The 12,393-nt window shown below is 39.4% G+C and overlaps 1 protein-coding gene and 1 long non-coding RNA gene across 7 annotated transcripts in view; one reads left to right on the plus strand and one right to left on the minus strand.

Moving 5' to 3' along the window:
* Positions 1-12,393, plus strand: part of LOC140642169 (uncharacterized) — a 78,162-nt gene that overhangs the window by 41,203 nt on the left and 24,566 nt on the right. The window lies entirely within an intron of this gene.
* Positions 1-12,393, minus strand: part of MFSD14B (major facilitator superfamily domain containing 14B) — a 75,869-nt gene that overhangs the window by 25,183 nt on the left and 38,293 nt on the right. For 5 of the 6 annotated variants that reach the window (XR_012038693.1, XR_012038692.1, XM_072842646.1 and 2 more), the window contains exon 3: positions 9,968-10,030. The exons of the other annotated variant lie outside the window; for it this stretch is intronic. Coding sequence is in view for 3 of the 5 variants with exons in the window: in XM_072842646.1 (XP_072698747.1) it covers positions 9,968-10,030 (63 nt within the window). In the remaining 2 variants the exon portion in view is untranslated. The remainder of the gene's footprint in view (positions 1-9,967; positions 10,031-12,393) is intronic. 6 annotated transcript variants of the gene reach the window in all.

The following is a 12,393-nucleotide window of genomic DNA, read 5'->3' on the forward strand; positions in this document are numbered from 1 at the left end:
CATGAAAAGTTCACACACTGTGACAAACTCTCAGTATTCTTCAATAAACTATGAGGAACTTGCAACATGTAGACCTGGTTACCCCAAAGTGAGATTTGTTCATTTTGATATTTTATATGGTAATTTACTAATAATGACCTTTATCTCATTTCTTAAAAGATCAAAGAGAAAATTATACAAATGGAACTGTGTTTTTTTAATAAAGATTTTATTTTTTTAAGATTTTATTGATTTATTCATGATAGACATAGGGGGAGAGAGAGGCAGAGACATAGGCAGAGGGAGAAGCAGGCGCCATGCAGGGAGCCTGATGTGGGACTTGATCCCGGGTCTCCAGGATCACACCCTGGGGCTGAAGGTGGCACTAAACAGCTGCACCATCAGGGCTGCCCAAAGATTTTATTTACTCAAGAGAGATGCATACATAGCCAAAGGGAGAAGCAGGCTCCCTCCCTGTGGGGAGCTTGATGCAGGACTTGATCCCAGGACCCCGGGATCACGACCTGAGCCAAAGGCAGACGCTCAACCACTGAGCCACCCAGGATTCCCTGGAACTGTGTTTTTATTTGTATAATTGACAAGTACAAGTATTTTCATCTATACCAGCACAGGGTCCTCTCTGGGCTAGGGCCCACTGAGACCCTGCACAGTATAAAGCTTCCCTTCACAGGGTATGCATCAATCAGCAAGAGGGCAAATGAGAAATGTGTCAATCAAAGTCTGGAAAAGTGAACCTGCAAAGCTGGAGAGGGGTCAAAGAACAGTTGGTGCCAGAGACTTCAAGGGAAGAACAATATGGGCAGGAGGGCTAAGGTGTTTTGTTTTGAGATAAAGGAAAAGAAGTACGGAAGACTCATTAAAGGAAAGAAGAAGCAAAAAGCAGATGAAAGAGAAATTAAATTGTTTTAATAAAAACATAAGTAAACAGATGTTTCCTTAATCTTAGAAGTAGTAGGGCTACTCCTTCAAATTCTAACTCCAAGAAAGCCCAGTGTATTTTAAAGTAATAACAATAACTTTGTAGCATCCACATACACCAAACTTTTCCACGCCTTTCCCATGCGTGTCCTTACACTGTGAGGTAGGTGTTATTATGGTAAGCAGCTAGCCCAAGGCTCATAAGCAGCAGAGGCAGGAGTAAGCTCAGATGTGAGGTGGCTCCAGAATCTGAGCCCTAACCCTGAAGCCCACGATTCAAACCAATTATTAAAATAATCTGTTAACACTTTAGGGTCTCCAACCTAAAGCACATAAAGTACTAGTCTTTCCTACCTGTGGGCGCTCTTACACATTTTTATTTTAAAGATTTATTTACTTATTTCAGAGAGCAAGAGCAGGAGGGGCAGAGGGAGGGGGACAGAGCTGAAACCAAGAGTTGGATGCTTAACTGACTGAGCCACCCAGGTGCCCCACAACTATTTTATTAAATGGATAATCTAGCAGTCTGTCATGAAAAGACTGTTCTTAAAATTTATGAAGTTATTTTTAAAGTAGGTAGTCTGAAATTTTTATTTACAAATAAAAAGGATAGTCTTTATTTAAGTTCTTGTCCCAACTAAGAATAATTCCCTGTAGGGACACCTGGGTGGCTGGCTCAGTGGTTGAGCATCTGCCTTTGGCTCAGGGCATGATCCGGGAATTCCGGGATCGACTCCCACATTGGGCTTCCTACAGGGAGCCTGCTTCCCTCTCTGCCTGTGTCCCTGCCTTCTCTCTCTCTCTCTCTCTCTCATGAATGAAGAAATAAAATCTTAAAAAAAGAAGATTATTCCATATGTATGTTGGCATGTGTTTGTGTAGGAAAACTATTCTGTACTTACTAATACCAAGGAGTAGCTTGAGGGAATGTTAGGTCACACTCTCAGGGTCATGACGTTGAGCCCTGCATCTGGCTCCACACTGTGTAGAGTCTGCTAGAGTTTCTCACTCTCCCTCTACACCCTCACAGCCACCCAAATAAACCTTTTTTCAAATAAAAAATAAGCCCAAAGTTTCTGTGTGTCCTTAATGCTAAGCTACTATGCTAAACATTGCTCGATGATTTAATTCATTTAAGTAGCAGAATGAGACAGCTGAGCAAGTCCTGGGCCTACAGAAACTTGACCCCTGGAAGAGCCATCCTGGCAGAGGGTTCACATGACATTTCCCTCATGGTCCATTCTAGACTGAGAAGCAGCACATCTGCATGTGAACCTCTGTTGCTACCCCATTAACTGGCCCTCTGGGTCTTCTACTTTCTCCCTTTTCCCAAGCCTTCACTGTGATGTCAAAGCTAGAAAAGATTATAACTTCCTGCTTTAGAGCCACCCACTGCATACTGATCAGTCTAGGTGTAATCCAGCCTTGGACACATGACCTGCTGAGTTTGGGACACTGATAAAGATGTCTAATTTTGTAATAAATATAAAACATGCTAAAGAAAAAAGTTTCAGGAAGTTACAAGGCAGACACTGGGTCATCAGACCAATTGGTCTTAATGATGCAAATGATTATGGTGACTCCACCAGCTATTAACCAGCAGTCATTAACTAGATTTTATCTGCCAAGTCACACCATGGCATCTCAGTCTGGTGTTACTTTTTTTTTTTTTTTTTTTTTTTTTGGTGTTACATTTTTTACAAAGTGTAGCTAAAACTACTATGAAAGTTAGTTTTAGGGGATCCCTGGGTGGCGCAGCGGTTTGGCGCCTGCCTTTGGCCCAGGGTGCGATCCTGGAGACCCGGGATCGAATCCCACATCGGGCCCCCGGTGCATGGAGCCTGCTTCTCCCTCTGCCTGTGTCTCTGCCTCTCTCTCTCTCTCTCTCTCTCTCTGTGACTATCATGAATAAATAAATAAAAAAAAATCTAAAAAATCTAAAAAAAAAAAAAAAAAAAAAAAAAAGAAAGTTAGTTTTAGGTGTCCCCTTGGCTAGGCTATAGTACCCAGTTACTTAATCAAGTGCTAGAGTGGGTGTTCCTGTGAAGGTATTTTGTTTTAGTCTGTTTTAAAGTAAAGGGCATTACTCTCAATAATATGGGAGGGGGCTCATCCTATTAGTTGATGGTCTAAGATCAAAATCTGAGGTTTCCGGAAGAAAAAGTTCTGCCTGCCCTACATATTTCAGACTTGCCAGCCCCAAAATCATGTGAAGTCTATTTCTTAAATCCTTTAATATATATTATTTATATTATTAATCTCTTAATACTAGTGAAAAGAAAAAAAAACATGAAAACTAATATTTACCAATATTTATTTACACTGTAATTTAAAACCTTAAGAAATAAAGTATATTTCATATAAAAAATGTATCAAGGGACACCTGGGTGGCTCAGTGGTTTGGCACCTGCTTTTGGCCCAGGGCGTGATCCCGGAGTCCTGGGATCAAGTGCCATATCAGGCTCCCTGCGTGGAGCCTGCTTCTCCCTCTGCTTGTGTCTCTGCCTCTCTCTCTCTCTCTCTCTCTCTCTGTCTCTCATGAATAAATAAATAAAACCTTAAAAAAAAAAACTTATCAAGAGTCATTTAAACAGTGCTTGACTTCCTACTAAGCCATATAACTAATGACATGCAGTGAGGATCTATCTTCTGTACATTGGCAAATTGTCAGACCTCTTTCTAAATCTGAATCAATTTCCAACATTTTGTCCTTTGTGTTTTCAATGTCATGAAATACCATCCCAACAATTCCTTTAATGTGAAGCCTTCTGCTGACTTCACTTCCCCTGGGACATCTTCCTCATCACACTGTTCTCCTTTACACTGATGAGTTTATCTTTACTAAATTCTGCTGGCTGTACGCCTCAACCAGCTTATTTCTTCTATAACTATGCAGAGGTTCTATTTGATCTCACTTCTAGCATTATCAGTAATTACTTCTCACTGCACTTCCAACCTTGTTGGCTGAGTTCCTTTTCAATAATCCATTTCTGTCAACTGTCATATGGGTTTATCACTGGAGACAAGGAGGCAACACAGCTACATGCTTTGCTGTCTGTGCAGGAATGAAGAGATACACAGTGATGAGTCACCAACATTTTGAAGTACCATGAATGGTTACTGATCATGAGGTTCATCTTATTTTTGTAGTGTTCTGTGGACAGATGAACCAGCAGCAGTTCATACTTTATGCAGTTACTCACAGTTAATACACCATGGTAACAGAGATTTGAACTATAATGTTGCAGGGGGCTGGTATTTTTTACCTGAACTTGAATAACTCCAATTTGTGCACACTGGAATGTGCAAAAAGAGGGCTGCCTATACTTCATATAGTTTTTAATGTCATGGAGAAATTACTATGATATAATTAGTGATTGCTGATGGATACAAGAGCAAAATTACAGTCTCTGTGTAAACTGGATCTTGACTATTTAAAAATGCATAGAAAAAGACTGGAAAGGGATCCCTGGGTGGCGCAGCGGTTTGGCGCCTGCCTTTGGCCCAGGGCGTGATCCTGGAGACCCGGGATCGAATCCCACGTCGGGCTCCCGGTGCATGGAGCCTGCTTCTCCCTCTGCCTATGTCTCTGCCTCTCTCTCTCTCTCTCTGTGACTGTCATAAATAAATAAAAAAAAAGAAAAATTAAAAAAAAAAAAAAAGAAAAAGACTGGAAAGGGACGCCTGGGTGGCTCAGCGGTTGAGCGTCTGCCTTCGGCTCAGGAGGCATGATCTCGATCCCAGGATCAAGTCCCACATCAGGCTCCCTGTGAGGAGCCTGCTTCTCCCTCTGCCTGCGTCTCTGCCTCTCTCTCATGAATAAATAAATAAAGCCTTAAAAAAGAAAGACTGGAAAGAAATATTAAATCAATATTTACTGCGCATCCGTCATTTGTCAAAAACTGTTCTAGGTACTGAGGATAACAGTAAGCAAAGCAGACAGAAATTCATGCCTTCAAGAAGGTTCCAGTCTAAAAGAGAAAGGTTGAGAAGGATACACAATAACAACACAAAGCAAAATATATAGCATGTCAGAGGTGAAATTATAATGCTTCTGGAGAAAAAGCAGAGTAGGGGGAATGAGGTGATGAGAACAGGCTACATTATTCAAGACAGTAGTCAGTACAGGCTTCACTAAAAAATGACATCTGGTAAAGAGCTAAGGGTTAGGGAATGAGGCCAGTATTTGGGGGAAAGCAAGCAGAAGAAAAACAGAACCTGCAAAGCCCTCAAGCAAGCACAGACTAAGGAAGCTTTGGTTGGGGCAAGGTCAGAAGAGAGTATAGAAGAGACCAGGGATGATGCCAGAGTAGAAAATGGAGCAGAGATGGAATTGGTTAAGAATGCCACAAGCAGAGGATCCCTGGGTGGCTCAGCGGTTTAGTGCCTGCCTTTGGCCCATGGCATGAACCTGGAGTCCCAGGATTGAGTCTCACAACAGGCTTCCTGCACAGAGCCTGCTTCTCCCTCTGCCTGTGTCTCTGCCTCTGTGTGCCTGTCTTTCATGAATAAATAAAACCTTAAAAAAAAAAAAAAAAAAAAGAATGCCACAAGCAGGGGTTTGCTTGGGGGGCTCAGTTGGTTAAGCATCTGCCTTTGTCATGAACCCAGGGACCTGGGATGGAGCCCCCCATCAGGCTCCCTGCTCAGCAGGGAGTCTGCTCCTCCCTCTCCTGGCTTGTGCTTGCTTGTTCTCTCTCTCACTATCTCTGTGTATGTGTCTGTCTCTCTTTCTCTCTCACTCTCTCTCAAAAAAAAAAAAAAAAAAAAAGCCACAAGCAGACCTGTAGTTATCAGGATCTCTACTTTCTGAAAGGAGACCAGGGAGTATTTTCATCATAGATCTATTTTTTTTTTTTTTAAAGATTTTACTTATTTATTCATAGAGACAGAGAGAGAGAGGGGCAGAGGCACAGACAGAGGGAGAAGCAGGCTCCACGCAGGGAGCCCGATGTGGGACTCGATCCAGGGTCCCCAGGATCAAACCCTGGGCTGCAGGCGGCGCTAAACCGCTGCACCACTGGGCTGCCCCATAGATCTATTTTCAAGGTACAACCAAAAAATCTGCTGCTGGAATGGGTTTGGAAAAAGAAAGGAGTCAAGACCGACTCCAGGGATTTTGGTCTGAATGAGAATGACATGACCAGTAACTGAAATGAAGAAGGCTTATGAGCAGGTCAGGCTGGAGAGGAAGATCAGGAACTAGTTTTGGTGTAATAACTTTGAGATGTTTATAAGACAAGGAAAGAGAGTGTCAATAAGGCAACTGGGTACGCAAGTCTGGAGCTAAGGTCTAGGAAGATATCTACTTGAGAGTTGAAAAGTGGTTAAGTCTGATAATGTCATCCAGGGAGTGAGTGTAGAGATAGAGGAAACTGTTGTCCAAGGCTTGAGCCACCCATATCTCCAAAGTCTGTGGGATGAGGAACACATATGACTTGTCAGAAAGAGAGTTTAAAAAGATGTTAATTTGAAAACATAATTAAAACCATCAAAATATCAAGTGATCTAGCAATTCTAGTGCTCCTTGGTGTATTCCTAGGGTGAAGTGAAAACACAGAGCCACATGAAAACTTGTATACAAATGTTCACAGCAGTATTGTTATTCAGGCCAAGAAGTGGAAGCAATTCAAATGTTCATCACTAACAGATGAACTATGTATATTCATACAATAGAATATTATTTGGCTATAAAAAGAATGAAGTACTAACATGTGCTACAACACAGGTGGGTCTGAATGACACCATGGAAAGAGGGCAGTCACAAAGACCATTTTAAGTATGATTCCATTCGTTTTTTTAAAAAGTGTTTTTGAGATTTTATTTATTTGAGAGAGAGAGAAAGCAAAGGCAGGAGCAGAGGCAGAAGGACAAGCTGAGCATAGAGCCTAACATGGGGCTCGATCTTAGGCCTTCACTATCACGACCTGAGCCGAAATCAAAGTTGGATGCTTAACTGAGTCACCCAGGCCCCCAGTATGGTTCTATTTATGATGTTAGAACACGCAAATCTAAGAGGCAGAAAAGTAGATCTGTGCTTGCTTGCAGCTGAAGAGGACGGGGGTCAAATGAGTGACTGCTAATGGGTATAGGAGCTCTTTTGGGGGTGATGAAAATATTCTAAAATTGTGTGCTGATGGCTATACAAGTCTGTAAACACAATAAACCCACTGAATGTATACTTTTAATTGCATGGTTGACTTGCATGGTATGTGTATTTTCCCTTAATAAAGTTGCTAGAGAAAAACCTAAAATTGGAGAATTCACAGTCTATTTTCTCTTGTATCCTTTAGCAGTGCTCACCCTAAACATAAACTTTTTCACCCATGTATTATGACAGTACACTTACAAGGTACAAGTTAACTGTGGAAAATCTAAAAAGAAAGAACATAAAGAAAATGGCAGATCATCCATAAATCCACATGCTTTCACACTTCAGGTGACTTCATTTTAGTCACGTTACCCCCCTGCTTACCATATGTATTTTGGTAAAAACAAAACCAAAACCATACTATAGTTTTACAACCTTTTTGGCTCACACATTATGTGGTGTTATTTAGAAATGCTTTCTTCATGTACCAGGATTACATCATATGGCTGTGCCACAAAGCACTTCTTCTAAGTTTAAGGCATTTTTGCTTCCACATTTACTACTACTAACAGCCCTTTACCTAAACCTCTGAATACATGATTAGAGCAATTTTCTAGAAACTGACTTGCTTTGTTAAAATAAGTGAATGTTTTGAGGTTCTTTAAACACTGCCTTCCAACAAACATTATATGGCCTCATTCATTTGGAGAATATAAAAAATAGTGAAAGGGATTAAAGGGGAAAAGAGAGAAAATGAGTGGGAAATATCGGAGAGGGTGACAGAACATGAGAGACTCCTAACTCTGGGAAACAAACAAGGGGTAGTGGAAGGGGAGGTGGGCTGGGAGTTGGGGTGACTGGGTGAAGGGCACTGAGGGGGGCACTTGATGGATGAGCACTGGGTGTTATACTATATGTTGGCAAATCGAACTCCAACAAAAAAAATATACAAAAAAATAAAAATAATAATAAATAAATAAAAATAAACACTGCCTTCCAGGAAAGCTACACCAACGTATCCTCTTATCAACATGTATGGGGAACTAATTTACCACAAAGTCAACTAGTTACTGTCAGTTGAAATTTTCTACCAATATCTATGTGAAAATATAATCTCATTTCATTTAGGATTCATTGCTTACTAGTAAAAAAACTATTTTTACACTGACATCTTTTGTAAACTGCTAGCTTACATCCTTCCTTGCCCTTCTGGGATATCAATCATTTTCCCATGTTTACTTTGAGAGCACTTTTATATAGTCCTCCTATTATACATATCGCAAATAACATTTTGTCATTTTTCTTAATTTTTATGATGGTGATTTTGACCTTACCAATGTTAAAATACTGATATAAAAGACTCAATCTTTTCCTTTATAAATTCTTTTTTTAAGAAAAGGAAATCTTTTCCCAAACTGGTAAGAAAATGGTCACCAAAATTTTCTTCTAATAGTTTTTGTTTTTTACATATTTCTCTTTGCAACATTTTACTTGGCTCATGAAGGTATTGTGCTAACAGCTTTACATATACTAGCTCATTTTATCTGCATAATCACTTTGTTAGATCTTTTATCTTTTTATAAGATTTTTATTTAGAGAGTGCATGAGCGCATGCATGCAAGGGGAGAGGAAGAGAAATCTCAAGCGGATCCCTGGGTGGCTCAGCGGTTTAGCGCTTGCCTTCAGCCCAGGGTGTGACCCTGGAGACCCAGAATCGAGTCCCACGTCAGGCTCCCTGCATCAAGCCTGCTTCTCCCTCTGCCTGTGTCTCTGCCTCTCTTTCTCTCTGTGTCTCTCATGAATAAATAAATAAAATCTTAAAAAAAAGAATAAAAAGCCATTTTAGCGGCACCCACGTGGCTCAGTTCATTAAATGTCCAACTCTTGATTTCAGCTGAGGTCATGATCTCTGGGTAGTCATATCGAGCTCCTAGTTGGGCTCAGCTGGGAGTCTGCTGAAGATTCTCTCTCTCCCTCCTTCTGCCCCTCCCTCCAGCTCATGCTTGCTCTCTGAAATTAATAAATCTTAAAAAAATAAAAACCCAGGGATTCCTGGGTGGCGCAGCGGTTTGGCGCCAGCCTTTGGCCCGGGGCGCGCGATCCTGAAGACCCGGGATCGAATCCCACATTGGGCTCCCGGTGCATGGAGCCTGATTCTCCCTCTGCCTGTGTCTCTGCCTCTCTCTCTCTCTCTATCATAAATAAATAAAAAAATTTTTTTTTAAATTAAAAAAAATAAAATAAAAAGCCGTTATTGTAAACATTCTCAAATTATTTTTGAAAATAGGAAAAGAATAAATAGCACTCATTACAAGTAATGCTGCTCAAGGCTGTGAATTCAGCCAATTATTAGGGCATAACTTTAAGTGTACTCCAGAGCTCACAGATCAATACTATCTAAGTTGGGAGGGACACATCCGACACTATTCCTGTATAATATACTATATAAAGTGGGACTGGAATATAACATTCTATTTTAACCTCTTATTTATAAGCTTTTCTGATAATGTCATATTAAAATTTAAACAGTGAATGAAGGCTAATTAATTACATGGTTGTAAACTTAGTTGTGACTAGAACACACACCAGCTTTGACAAGACTATTATTCAGCCAATTAAATCTTGATGCTGCCTTCTTCCTCAATATCAAAGTCAATTTCAAAAGCAGATAAGAACATGATAGGCAGGGCAATTAAAAGCTCACATAATTAAACTCTTTATAAACTGCTATGTATATGTCAATAAAAATGAAGTACTGCTTTTACCAGTAAACCTTTCTATGCCTTATGGACTTGGGATATAGTTAATTTTGACATTGATAATCCAGTTAAAAGTTTAGATTTAGGTCTCCAGAACAAATAATGATTCTTTCCCTACATCCCAGTTAAACTTCCAGAGTTAAACTACTAAGGATTCCTGCCTTTGGTTCCTTGTGAACCACACAAAAACTGTTCTTACCTTCACACCTTGAATGAGACCATTCATGAGGAATGTGTGTTGAGGAAATGTTTCATGTAGAACCTACAAAAAGCAAACAAACATCAAGAGAATTCAAAAACAAATTAAAGGGAAAGATTTTTGCCTCTATTAATGTTAGATTAGGTAAATAAGATGAACCCTGGAATGAAAACATTTTAAGTATCAGTGAAGTATGAAAAATATCCTATAAGTATGAAAACATAAAAAATGAGGTAGAAATCTAAATAAGGCAAGAATCTACACTCGAGCACTCTGATGCCTTTCTTACAAAAGCATTTGCAGCAAATATAAATTAATTGGATATACTCTTCACCACCACTAATTATAAGCAGGTACCACAAAAGGTTATATAAACTCAAGTATGAACCTGCAGCCTAGCTTCATATGACCTAGGTAGTCTAGGAAGCCTCAAGCCTTAAATTTAGATCACAGTGATTCTGGACTGGTAGTACTTCTGGTATCTAGCAGAAAAAAAAATCTAAAATCAATCCTGAAAAAGCATCATCTAGGCCTCAAATCAACCATATTTTTTTTTCTCAAATATAATGACCAGGACATAATCAAAGGTAATGAGATACAAAAGGAAATATGACCTCATGAGCAAGAAACAGCAACAAAAAATATATATATTATAATAGAAACAGACTTTCAATGACTTCACATTCTGGAATTACTTAACAGACTTTAAAAAGAATATGCTTGGGGCACCTAGGCAGCTTAGTTGGTTAAGGGTCTGACTTCAGCTCAGGTCATGATCTCAGGGTCCTGGGATTGAGCCCCATGCTGGACTCCTCACTCAGCAGGGAGTCTGCTTGCCCCTGCCCTCACTGGTGTGCTCTCTCTCTCTCTCAAACAAAATCCTTTTTTTTTTTTATGAAGAATATACTTACTATAGTCTAAGATACAGAAAATAAGCTTGAAATTTTTGAACTAGAAGCTGTAAGAAATAAGAAAGTCCAGAGATTTTAAAAAGAAAAAAATTCCAAAATAGAAAAAAATGTATTGACTTAAGTTCAGAACTCAATGGAGATGTTTAACAAGAGTAGACATGGCTAAGAGAATTTCTGAACCCAAAAGTAGGTCAAAAGACCATCCAGAATGCAGCATGGAGACAAAAAGACAAAAAATAAAAGAGAAAGCAAAAGCCCCAGAGGATCCTGTAAGGAAATCTGACACAACTTCAATTAAATTTGTCTTGTAATGAGAATGAGGCAGACACATTTCAGGAGCCAATGGCTGAAGATGTACTAGAACCAATGACAGACATTAGTGCAGAGATTAAAGTAGCGTAATAAATCCTAAGTAATATAAAAAGAAATCCAAACTCACAATCAGAAAACAAAACAAAAAACTTAAAAACTGCAAGAAAAATACAGACAGACTGCCTAGAAAGATAGCTTTGTTGGGCAGCCCAGATGGCTCAGCAGTTTAGTGCCACCTTCAGCCCAGGGCCTGATCCTGGGGTCCTAGGATCGAGTCCCACATCGGGCTCCCTGCATGGATCCTGCTTCTCCCTCTGCCTGTGTCTCTGCCTCTCTCTCTGTCTCTCATGAATAAATAAATAAAATCTTAAAAAAAAAAAAAGATGGCTTTGTAACTCCACTAACAATGGAGCCCAGACAAGAAGCATGCTATCCTATCCTCAACATAATGAGGAAAAGACAACAAATGCCAACCTACAATTCTATACCCAGTTAAAATGTTCTTTAATACAATTTTCAACCTAGCAAAAACTAGTTTCCTAACTTACAGTAATCTAACTTACGCACTCCACCTAATGAGATATATATATATGTTTCCTTCACTTCCAGAAGAAGGAAAATAATCTAGATGCAAGATGTGAGATGCAAGATGAAATAAACAGCAAAGAAAATGGTGAATATAAATAAACAGTGATGCACACGACAAAATGATGTGTCTTGCAGGTTTTATTTTTAATTGTGTGGAATTAGAAGATGTAATGACATTGGAATAAACAAGGTAAATAAACACCAAGTGTTTACATTCCTTTACCTCATTCCTGCTGACACTGCTGTCCTGGATGAGGGTGAAGATACTGACATTAGAGACTTCAGTAAGTTTGCATGGAATGCTATGAAAGTAAAATGCATTCGAAGAAATTATTTCCAACCTTTCCCCTAACAAGATTATTTTTAAGGTTTAGAAAAGGTTTGTTATCTCAGCTAGTGACATTTGAATTCTACCTATTTGTACTGGAAAGACAGGAAAGTAAATAAAGGACAGCAAATATCTCAAGTTAAAAATCATTGAAGTTCTCAGAAGAACCTCAAAAATAACAGATTTCATAGGGCACAAAATACAAAAATGTTCTCTAAAGAAAACAGAATGCAAATCAATATCAGAAGTAGTTTCATTTGTTACATGCATCACAAAAATATGGTCAA

Source organism: Canis lupus, chromosome 1 (genome assembly GCF_048164855.1).
Source record: "Canis lupus baileyi chromosome 1, mCanLup2.hap1, whole genome shotgun sequence".
Classification (NCBI taxonomy): Eukaryota; Metazoa; Chordata; class Mammalia; order Carnivora; family Canidae; genus Canis; species Canis lupus.